Source organism: Schistocerca piceifrons, chromosome 8 (assembly GCF_021461385.2).
Source record: "Schistocerca piceifrons isolate TAMUIC-IGC-003096 chromosome 8, iqSchPice1.1, whole genome shotgun sequence".
NCBI classification, from domain to species: domain Eukaryota; kingdom Metazoa; phylum Arthropoda; class Insecta; order Orthoptera; family Acrididae; genus Schistocerca; species Schistocerca piceifrons.
The window spans coordinates 218,776,279-218,788,574 of NC_060145.1; the positions used below are offsets into that span (position 1 = coordinate 218,776,279).

A 12,296-nucleotide genomic window follows, 5' to 3' on the forward strand; every position below is an offset into this window, starting at 1 on the left:
TCTCCCTTAAAACCCACTTCCTTTCGTCTTTCCCTCTCCTTCCCTCTTTCCTGATGAGGCAACAGTTTGTTGTGAAAGCTTGAATTTTGTGTGTATGTATGTGTTTGTTTGTGTGTCTATCGACCTGCCAGCGCTTTCGTTCGGTAAGTAAAGATGTAGTGACTTACCAAATGAAAGTGCTGGCAGGTCGACAGACACACAAAAATATATATATATTCCATAGCAGCAGACACAATTTCAGATATTGTTTCTGAGACTGAATGCATATAAGTAAAACAATCAACATGTCAATAGGATGAATGGACACATACAGAATGTACATACTGCAACACAAAGCATGCTGCTGCAGAGCACCCACCCAGCTGACCACAATTTATGGCAATTATTCTTATGCTGTTCTTCTTCCTCTTCCTAAGGTCTTCCTTTGAGTTATTTATGTTTCCATTACTACTATATTTTATGTTTTAGTTTTGCCTTCATTTTAACTTGTTTATGAATTATCTCTATTTTTTGCGTCTTGTTTATTGTTGTTCCTGCCACGTCTAAATTATTATGTTTTCAAATCTTGTCTGGTGCCAACAATCTATGTTTCCCTCTCATCCCGCCTGTTCACTAAGTTTTCCTTGACATTGGGTCCTGGGTGATTTTTATGATATTCTTAAACCTTGGCTGTATCTTTTCCTTCAACATTTTCCTCTCTACAGACAAAAAGATTTCCCCGTTCCAAAAGCCAGTTTGCAATTTTTTCCCCTCTATATTATAAATAAGTAGAAATCTAACTACAAAAGTTAGGGTACCTTAAATTTAATTATGTGTTGTTAACATAATAAACAACTTTTACAGTTGATATTTGTTATCATACATGGGTATATCTTCCATAACGGCCTGCCTAATGAGAACATTGATTCCCTATTCTCTATAGTAAAACTTCATACATAATATTAAAGAAAAGTAGTTGAATAAAGTAAAGTTGTAATCTTTCAAGCTAAATATTTTAAAAAATAGACTTTGGAAAAGCAAAATCATAATCACATTATTAAAAATATTCCATACTGGATTTTCCATCATATTATTAACTTGTTCAATGTACCTGTCCAATCTCCTTTAGCCTGTATGAGAATACTGAAACTGGAACAGCCATGTAAATTACCTGAAAAGGAAATACAAAACTATAGGTACAATGTAAGACAGGAAACAGTAAAATTAAGACATTATATAACAGAGTACAAATATCACCCCATAATAATAACAATAACAATAATCTTTATTTGTCCATATTAGCTTTACAGTCTTGGACATCATTTTTTGTGCAGTTACAACAACGATGTCATGCCATCCATATAATTAATACAGCATCAAGTAGCACATTATATATTCTTATATAAATATTTATCTACAAAGAAAGATGATGAAACTTACCAAACAAAAGCGCTGGCAGGTCGATAGACACACAAACAAACACAAACATACACACAAAATTCTAGCTTTCGCAACCAATGGTTGCCTCGTCAGGAAAGAGGGAAGGAGAAGGAAAGACAAAAGGATATGGGTTTTAAGGGAGAGGGTAAGGAGTCATTCCAATCCCGGGAGCGGAAAGACTTACCTTAGGGGGAAAAAAGGACAGGTATACACTCGCACACACACACATATCCATCCACACATACACAGACACAAGCAGACATTTGTAAAGGCAAAGAAACTCTTTGCCTTTACAAATGTCTGCTTGTGTCTGTGTATGTGTGGATGGATATGTGTGTGTGTGCGAGTGTATACCTGTCCTTTTTTCCCCCTAAGGTAAGTCTTTCCGCTCCCGGGATTGGAATGACTCCTTACCCTCTCCCTTAAAACCCATATCCTTTTGTCTTTCCTTCTCCTTCCCTCTTTCCTGACGAGGCAACCATTGGTTGCGAAAGCTAGAATTTTGTGTGTATGTTTGTGTTTGTTTGTGTGTCTATCGACCTGCCAGCGCTTTTGTTTGGTAAGTTTCATCATCTTTCTTTGTAGATATATTTTTCCCACGTGGAATGTTTCCCTCTATTATATATAAATATTTACTACCACTAATATACCACAGTATATAAAAGTAGGATTATCTGTATTGCAGCTCAGAATTCTTTAAGTGAGTATAAACATCTTTCAATTAACAACTGTTACCAGCACAGGAAATTTAATTCAATCTGAAGGTACAGAAAGACGAGGATCACAGTGTCAAACCATTGGGACTAAAAACAGACCATAGGTTCTCATGGGATGACCATATAAGCTATCTGACAGGCAAACTAGCACATATGATATTCCTGCTGTATAAACTAAGATATTCTGTCAGTAAAAGTTTATTGATGATTTGCTACTATGCATTATTTCTGTCACAGCTACAATATGGGGTTCTGTTATGGGGTAATTGAACAGGCACGAACTTTGTATTCAAATGAAAAAAAAAAAAAAAAAAAGTGAAACCTGTAAGGAGCACTTCAGTCTATTAAACATAATGACCCTCCTAAGTCTCTACATGTGTACCTGCTTAATATACATAAAAGAAATATACAAAAATTTACACAGAGAATTAATTTACATTTGCACAGCACTAGAAACAACTGCATGCTTGGTATACTGTGTTCCAGGCTGTCACTAACATACAACAGTCACAAACACCTCAGTCTAAAGTTTTGTAATAAACTCCCACAATCAGTCAAAACCCTCACCCTCTCTAAATTTAAGGAGGTATTGGACTCTCGGTTTAAAAATAAAACATACTACTCAATTGAAGAATGTCTTGGAAGTAATTTGGAAGGAATGTATAAACAATGAAATATTGAAACTATCATTAACTAAATGTGTAAAACTGTAAATTAAGTCTTGAATGTAAACTATATAATGGATATTACTGAAATCTTATGATAAGTAGGAAGTTTATGTATTTATGTGTATATATAAAATGATAATGTGCGTAAAATGTAAAAATTACCAACTACTAAAAAGATGTATGTATATATATGCATAATGTATACTGTAAAAATTAGCAACAACTACATTTTTATAAATATGTAAAATGTATTTTGATGAAGCCAACTGCATGGTAAACATGCTGAATGGCTAACAAATAAACATATATTATCATAATTTAACAAGAACTTTATTACTATGGTCCTGTCCTTATTCAGTGTAGGTTTATTCATAGTTAGGTATTCTGTGATCATTTCAAAGTTTTCTTTATTGCTTTGGAATGGTAGCTGCTCAGTACGCTCACTAGTTTTGAGTTTTGTGACTGTGTTGTGTCATTAATATGTACAAGAAACAAGAATGGCCCAAGTATACTTCCCTGAGAATTCTTTTGATTTTACTGTTTGGATCTTACTTTCATTGTGTTAACTTAGTTTAGTGCACTATCTTCTATCTTGGAGATAAGAACTTAAAGAATTTCAGTGCTAATGCTCTTATACCATAGTTTCTAACTTGGATAATAGTATTGCTTGATTCACAGAATCAAATGCTTTAGATAAATCTAGAAAAGTCTCAATAACTTTGTTTTTGGAAGCCATACTGTGAGTTGTTCAATAGAGTGCTCTTATAGAAGACAGATTCCATTTAATCTAGAATTACTCTTTCTAGTGGCTTGCCAAGTGTTGACATCAATGAGATTGGTCTGCACTTATTTATGTCAGTGGTTGCACCCTTTTATACACTGGTTGGATCTCAGTAATTTTTAAAAGTTCAGGAAAGGTCCCCTGGCCAACTGAACCATTTATTAAATGTGTTATTGGTTTCATGAATTCATTTTTTGCACTCTTTCCATAACATAGATGATAGGTCACCCAAGCTACCAGATGTTTTTATTTTGAGTTTAGAGATTATTTTCATGACCTCATATTCTGTTACACTCCTTAGGGAAAATGAATTACTCATTTTAAATGAGTTTATTTGTATTGTTGATCCATCAATTTCTTCTCTGGATGCCTTACTACAATGTTTTATGAAGATCTCATGTACTGTCTTTGGTTCATTCAACAATATTCCATTGTCTTCTAGTGCTATATTGCTGCAGCATGGATTCTCTCTATGTTCACGTTCTTCATTTAAAAAAAGCCAGGCTGTTTTGATAACATTAATCAATTTACTTATAATGGTATGTTCTTAGACTCTTCAGGGATTCCCTATATGTTTTTCTGCTGTTTTTGCTCTTTGTTAGGAACGACTGCAATTCAGAACAAAATATATAAGTATTTCATATTGTCTTTTAGTTGATGGATTTCTGGAGAAATTTTAAGGTTTCTTTGTGTGATCCAGTTTCCTTTTCTCTATTGGACATGCCCGATTAACACCATGGTTAAATATTTCATAGAATAGGCCCTACTTTTCATTAATATCATCGATCTGTATACCTTCTGCTAGTCTCTCTGTGCAAGTTCTTGAGTTGATATACACTTGATACTCAAAGAATAAAACTACTTTTAATTTTTTATGCACCACTTGTTTCTTACTTCAGTGATTAAGAAAATTGTTGATATGTTGTGTTATATACCTACTTACAGATGTGATGGAGAATGGATGCCACTCGAATGAAGATATCACAGGACACTGAAGTAGAATATACTGAAAAAATAAAGATACTAGTCAGTACTAACTTGCTGGAACACAACAGATGCCTGTAGATAAGAAAATATATTTCTTCAACATACTTACTGTCAGTTATTTTCACAGCAGAAATGTAAAGCATTTGACAGAATGTGTCAACTTTATTTTTATAAAGTGTTAACAGAACTGATGCAAAAGTAATTTCCAGTGATATAGCAAAATGCAGAATGTCCAGCAATTATCTTTACAACTTTACACTTTAATAATGTTAAAACTATACTAAAAATGACAACTGATTCAAGTGGCAAGATAACTCAGAAGAATTTTAATTTTATTTTCTAGGTGCTGAAGATATGACAAAAAAATATGGATGTTGCAGGAAGCTCAGCATGTAGCCCATCTGATACCCAAGTGTAATGAAACTTTTGAACATAATGTGGAAAGGAACCATCATCCCAACTAACTACTCAGATTTGGCATATGTTATTTATGGAAACAGGTAGTGTTCCCGTGAACAGAGGGTTGGTCCCTCATCTATTTAAGACACCAATGTGAAAAAGTTGCAGCAGGCATTTGTGAGGAGTCTGACAAAATCCATGTCTATGGGAACCAGAGAGTTGGAAATGCCACAATCAACAGTGCATGAAATCCTGCATAAGAATTCATGTCTTTATGCCTACAAGATGCAGCTGCTTCATGTCTTTATGCCTACAAGATGCAGCTGCTTCAGGTACTAAGGCAATCAACAAATCACAGTGCAAATAGTTTGCAGTGGATATGCCAGCCAAGATTGATGGAAACAATGACTTTTTTGGAAAAAGGGTTGTTTCTCCAATGAGTCAATTTTTCATATAGGGGAAAGAAGGGCAAAGTGGCCAGGTTGGGAAAAGTGTCCACTGCTTATTTTATATTTTCAGCAGTGGCCAAACTAAGTGTAATCAATACCATTAGTGTTGTCAGTGATGTTGACAAAGGAAACTTGCTCCATTACCTTTCTGTGAAAACATTTAGGTTTTTCGATCATTTGATGTAAGTCACCCATATTACTTTAGTTGCTTCACTTTCATGCGATATCATGGTTCATGCAATGTTTTTTGGCTTACAAATATAAGTCACTGTCATTTCCTCCAGTTGCACTGTTTCACAGATGAACCACTGATACAGACATGACGTCCGATCGCGTAAATCGGTGATGCTACATCTCGGAAATAGTGGCAGAGGTGGCCACGTTTCATGATGGATGGCCACTATTCTCAGCGGTTCATTTTCAATCTATTTTTTCCAATGAGAAATAGCTAACTCCATATTTTATTCACAGTATAACAACTGAAATTAAAACATTATAAATCATTTATGTACAAAACTAATATCCGTTATACTGCTCTTCTCCAAGGGTTTGCAAGAACATCAAGATACCAAAAAGTACATCCAGAAAACAGAGCAACAAACATGAGACCCTGTTGCCATGCATAAGACAATCAAAGCAGTAAAGAATGATAACCCACCTTTCTCAGCAGCAGCAAAGCAATCCAATATTCCACATAATATGCTAAAATGATGACTTCTAGGGAAAAATAGAGATGCAGTTGGCAGTAAAATGGTTCTGGGCGGATTAAGGGCTGTGATCAGAGGAGAACATGAGCAAGATATCCTTAATTACATTTTTGAAATGGAAAAGTGATTTTATGTAATTATAGTGAATGACCTGCGGCGAGTAGCATTCCAGTTGGCAGGGCATAACGAAATACCACATCGTTTCAACAAAGAGTCTGAAAATCAGGCAAAGACTGGATGGCATGCTTTAGAGCAAGGTACCCTAATATAAGTCATACAAAGCCAGACTCTACCTCTATGGGTAAAGCACAAGCATTTAACAAGGTGAATGTAGACAAGGTTCTTGATATCCTTAAAACACTGCAAGATAAACAATTTGATTCTGCTCATCGTATTTAAAATGTAGATGAAACCAGTGTTCAACAGTTCAGTCCAAGAACAGCAACGTATTTGCAATCAAAGGAATACAAGCCAAAGCCGCTACTTCAGGTTTGCTGTCGCATTTTGTAGTGTGCACATCTGCAGGAGGAAATTTTATTCCCCTTTTGTGATCCTCACCAGGTGAAGAATGAAGGTTGAACTTAAAAATGAGGCTCCACCAGGAACCCAATTTGCAAGCTACGCTAGCAGGTGGAAGCACAGTGGAAGATTTTTGGACTGGTTTGAAACATGCAAAACTAACTCCTCAAGCTCCGGTTCTTATAATCTTAGATGGTTACTCTATCCTTACTTGGAACACAGGTTTCACTGATAAGGCTACAAAAAATTATACAACTGTTTTGTGCTTGCCCCCAAACTGTAGTGACAAGTTCCAACATTTGGATGTGGCATTTATGTCTCCTTTTAAAATCTTCTACACACAAGCTTGTGGAAAATTCCTTCACAGTAATCCAGGAACAACTATTACACACTTTCAAATAAGTGCACTCTTGGGTGAAGCGTTTCTTTGTGCAGCCATTCCAATGACAGCAGCCAATGGCTTTAGAAAAAGTGTGGGATTTTTCCTCTAGACCCTAATGTGGTTACAGATGGAGGCTATACTGCAGCTAAGGTTACTGATGTTCCTTTCAATAGGGACAATAATATTGTGCCTTGCTCAAATATTGGTTTTTCTCATTGTGAAACTGCTGAGTCTTCAGGAAGTGCTAGTCCCTCTGGATGCCAAGCTGCTGTGTCTTCTTCAAATAGCTCTATTGGTTCATTTCCAGCATCAACTTATGAGCTGTCTTTAAATACAGGCTGCCTTCAGATTACAGGTGATAACTTTCTCCAAGAGAAGGTTCCCCTCAGTATCCAACCACTGAAGAAAGTCCCTCTGAGTATCCAACAGGTGGGTTCCACATATTCCCAAAGGATGTAAAACCTTTGCCTCATAAACAAAGTGTGAATCAAAGACAAAGTAGGAATCAAAAAGGAAAGACTGGCATGATTGCTTCAAGCCCTTATGTGTTGGCTGAAGATAAAGGAAAGAAAGATGAAGAGCTTTTAATGAAAAAAGGAATTTCAAAGAAAAACAAACAAATAGGTCAATATTCTACAATGTAAGCTAACAGAAAATACAGGTAAGAAGCTAAAACTGGAACCAAAAGCTCCAAGAGAAGAAAATTCCACTTATGTGGACAGTGACACAGACTACTTGTATTGCAAGGAAGCATCTTTTGGATCTAAAGAAAATGAAGGATGAATAAGATATTGGAGCTGTAAACATTGGGCTCATGAACTGTGCTCTGTATGTGATGAGGCTGATCACGACTTCATGTGCAAATTTTATATATGACTCAATGTTATTTTCGAGTGGATAAACTCTGAATGCATTAGACTGAAATAATACCCATAATTAGTCATCAATTTCTCTATTATCATGATTAGGAATAATTAATACTTCTCATTTGTTGACCTTTTTGTGCCAACAGTCTATTTCAACACATTTCTTTCTCATCTGTATATTGTTCTCCTAATAAAAATCAATTGATGAAATAAAAACTATCACTCTACCCATTTTTTAAAACTAAACAATCTATTTGGGAATGGTGGCATAGGACTGGCCAAATTATGACATTAGTTAGAAAAAAATGGCCACAATGTATGCATTCAGAAAAATGTTTATATATCCTATAAAATATATTTTTACCTTAGTTACAAAGATTCAGTGTGATACCTTACAGTACATAGACTCAAGATGTATATGCCACAAGGTTCTGTTGATAGCCATGATTTCATGAAAAGTCAATTTCACTTACATTGGCCACTTTACTCCACCTTCCCCTATTCAGTAAATTGAAATGTCATGACATTTGTATCTGGGAATCAGAGTGTTACACATGAAATGGAAAGAGACAGTGGTGCAAACATAAGTGCAATTACATCATTTGTTCATCCTCTTTCAGCAAGTCTGTTGTAAATACTGAAGTTTACAAGGTAGTGTAACCACATACAGTGCCCATACAGAACCTTATGAGAGCTAGCTGCACACATGCAATGAGTTACAGCTTCACTGTGACAGATGTTACTCATGTTAACCAGCTTACAACTTAAGCCAAGATGTGATGAAATATTACATCCATTATTATAAATTGAGGGGCTGAGAGCAGAAGTGGTACAAGTGCTTGCTGTATCGAACTGAGCAAAAAGCTGCCAAAGTTAAATGGCTATTGATGTATTATGTCAGTTATTATTGAAAAATCAGATTTTTTTCTCTAATGATCATTTAGTTGTAGCTATGGTTAGACATTGTAGTTCCTGTGCATTATTTTTTATAAAATATTAAAAATACTTATACTCATTGCATGTTAAAACTAATGCAATATTTTGAAGATTTCTTTTGTACAACACACATGATATACATAGCAAAATACACATGTTCATTATAAAACAAGAATCTTTGATTAACTAAAGTGAAATCAATATAACAAGTGGAAAACAATAGGTAACTAGCAAATGAAATTAAAATACCAAAAATATATCAGTATGGTTACAACACACACAAGAGATTATTCATAGCCACTTTCTATAATCCTCTCACAGTGAAGTGTCTACAGAATCATAATCATTTCCTTCTGTGGTATCTCTTGAAGAATGATCTTCCTGGATAACACTTGGAATGCTGTACTATTTATCGTGTATTTTCCAGTCTTCCTCATACCTTTCTTTGACAAAGTATGCAATTGATTAGTTCTTTAGAGTTATTACTGTAGTCAGTTGAGGACTGAGATAGATCATTTCATAGTGTTAACCTCAGCTTGTATTTAGGAATTGATCTACACATGGAATTATGACTGCCAAACAATCTAGCTTCCAGTACTCTACCCATTTGGGATGCTCTTTAAATAGCAGTTTGCAGTCATTCTTGTTATATCTACCCACTTTCACATTCAATTTAGAACTTCATGACCTTTTGCCAGAAGTGCCTAATTCTACTAATGCTGAATTAATTACTTCTTTGAAACTGTTACCATGCAAAGAGAAGGAGCAAATGTTTTGGAAATGACAATTACCTATATTTCAGAGTTGCAGTATCACAATAAAATACTCAAACCAATTTACCTCATTTACAATTGCTATTTTATTAATCATAGAAATGTTTGGATATTGTCAGTATAGAAGTGGTTATTGTAGAATGAAACGTACCCCATCTCCCTGGTGCTGCCCTGCCTGATCCACATACTGAAGGAAATTATAGCCCCCAAGAATTGGCAGATACGGGTGTTTAACAGAATATCATGAAAACAAAATTGTTTGTACATACATATGTGCCAAATGCTTGCATAAGTTACACATGTTTATTGGAGCCTAAGTAAGACATCTGTAAAGTTTCGAACCACATTTCAGTTTATCCCATACATATTAGTTGTCATACTTGAAAAATATATTTTTAATGAATATTTTATTTTGGGATTTTATTCCCTAACATATGTTTATCTCCATTAAGGAACAGATTGTGAGATTTACTTCTGATGTACCTTGCACCAATTCACTGGTGTACCCATTTGAGAATGTTTACTTAAACCTTCATACATGGCATGGGAAAAAAACTATGCAAGTATTACCTTATCAACTTATTCCTAGTCTCCCTTATGAATGAGTATTTACTATGTTCCTTGTACATTTAAATTACCTTTTGGGATGCTGAATTCATGTAACAGTTGTATTTACCTAGGCATATCCTATTCATGTTGACACTGGTATAGCTAAAGCCTTTCATTTCTGGATTCATATGCTTTCCCACAACACCTCACTGCTGAATACATCTTATCCATCTACTTCTTATTATGACTCATGATTTATTTTTGTGAACATGAGTAACTAGAGGAGGATATTGTGGCTGTTATGCTATCTACAGAAGGAAACCACTCTCCCTTTTTATCAACCCACGCAGATAACAGTGGCTATTATTGCCATGCTTAACATATTCTTAGATATATAAGAAAGGCACCAGTCCAGTACCTACTTATCTTCTTAGACTAGTTTTGGATAATTCATTTTGAAGCTGATAAGGCACTGAGAACATGTAACTATTTAGGTGACTTAATGAGTCACATTATGACGAATTAACTACATCAATTTACAAAACATACTTGTACAGTTTTGACTGCCCCACAGAAAGAACTCTTAGTGTAAGTAAATGGTCTATGACGCTGCAGTCATGGACTGTGCGGCTAGTCCCGGCAGAGGTTCGAGTCCTCCCTCGGGCAAGGGTGTGTGTGTTTGTTCTTAGGATAATTTAGGTTAAGTAGTGTGTAAACTTAGGGACTGATGACAGTTGAGTCCCATAAGATTTCATGTACATTTGAACATTTGTAAGTAAATTTAATTTATGTCATTTTCCACCACTCACAGAAAGATATATGTTTTACATAACTTAAATTTAGTCACTTCTGTTCTCAAAGTGAAAAGGTAAACATTAGAGTAATTAATGTTAAACTCTAACTTCTCTGTATTCACAAAGAGTTTTAAACAATAATGTTCTATAGCACTCCCTGTGGAATGATAAAGTAGTAGCTCCCCAATTACAGTATAATCTGTACATATTTTTTCCTGACTGGGGTGCATGGATTAATTGTATTGAGGCCGGTAATGATCCACCACTAACATAGATCCTGTTACACTACAGAATTGTTGTGGCCTCAGCCTGTGACATATCAGTAGCACATTAGAAGTGAAGTATTAACCATATGTTCACTTGTTAATTATGGCTACAAGTACTTTTTTTCACCCATACAGAGCTAAAGAAAATCTTAAAATTACTGAAGACCATTTTAACCAGTGAAACAAACAGTAATTGCTAAGCATTTTGCAGCCAAAAAATGAAGCATTCAGACCTTGCAAAAAGGCTCTTTGTTTATGTAGATCAGAAGTGACAATATAGATGCATGGTGAACAGTGAAATCTGTGAACTCAAAGCATTGACTTCAGCCAAAGAATTAGGCATTCCCAGTTTCAAAGCTAATCAATGCTGGCTGTCAAAATTTTTCAATTGAAATGAATTAGACTTTGAAGGACAACTAGCAGCACTCAATGCTTCCAGGAAATTATGAGGAAAAAGTAGAGCATTTTTGTTACTATGTGATATATTTGTTCTGCAAATGTTCCTATATGTTATCACAAATTGGTGATGTAGATCAAACATCAGGCCATTTTGAGATGTTGCTCAACAACACTGTGAACAGGAAAGGGGAATCCAGGACCATGATATGAGCTGGTGGTAATAAGAAGCAAAGGTATACAGCAATGTGTGTAACTTTCAATGGATGAAGGCTACAACCTTATGTGGTATTCTGAAGGAAAACTATTCCAAAAATACCAGTGAAAGGCATATTGGTCCTAGTCAGTCTGAAAGGGTGGATGGAGAATGACCTTGTGTTTGACTGGGTGTTGCACATTTGGCAATGTTGCCCAGATGTTTTATTGAATTTATGTAACATGTTGGTCCAGAACAGCCTCCACAGTCATACAACTACGGAAAGTGGGGGACAAATTGCGAAAAGGAAAACTGATTTGGTCATTACACATGGAGGCCTTATATCCATCCTGCAACCACTGGATGTGTATCTAACTTGACTATTCAAAGCTGCACTTAAACAGCGATATAAGCAACAGATGGCTGATGAAATCAACAAATTCACATGGAGCGGAATAATCAAAAGGCTAGATGTGTCCCAGACTTGTGAGTG

At 35.3% G+C, this 12,296-nt stretch overlaps 1 protein-coding gene across 2 annotated transcripts in view; it reads right to left on the reverse strand.

The window, feature by feature from the left end:
- LOC124711889 (NADPH oxidase 4-like) overlaps nt 1-12,296 on the reverse strand; it is a 196,820-nt gene that overhangs the window by 42,255 nt on the left and 142,269 nt on the right. For both annotated transcript variants that reach the window (XM_047242132.1, XM_047242133.1), the window contains exons 9-10: nt 4,524-4,590; nt 1,091-1,150 (exon numbers count right to left, since the gene is read on the reverse strand). In XM_047242132.1, coding sequence (XP_047098088.1) covers nt 1,091-1,150; nt 4,524-4,590 — 127 coding nt within the window. The remainder of the gene's footprint in view (nt 1-1,090; nt 1,151-4,523; nt 4,591-12,296) is intronic.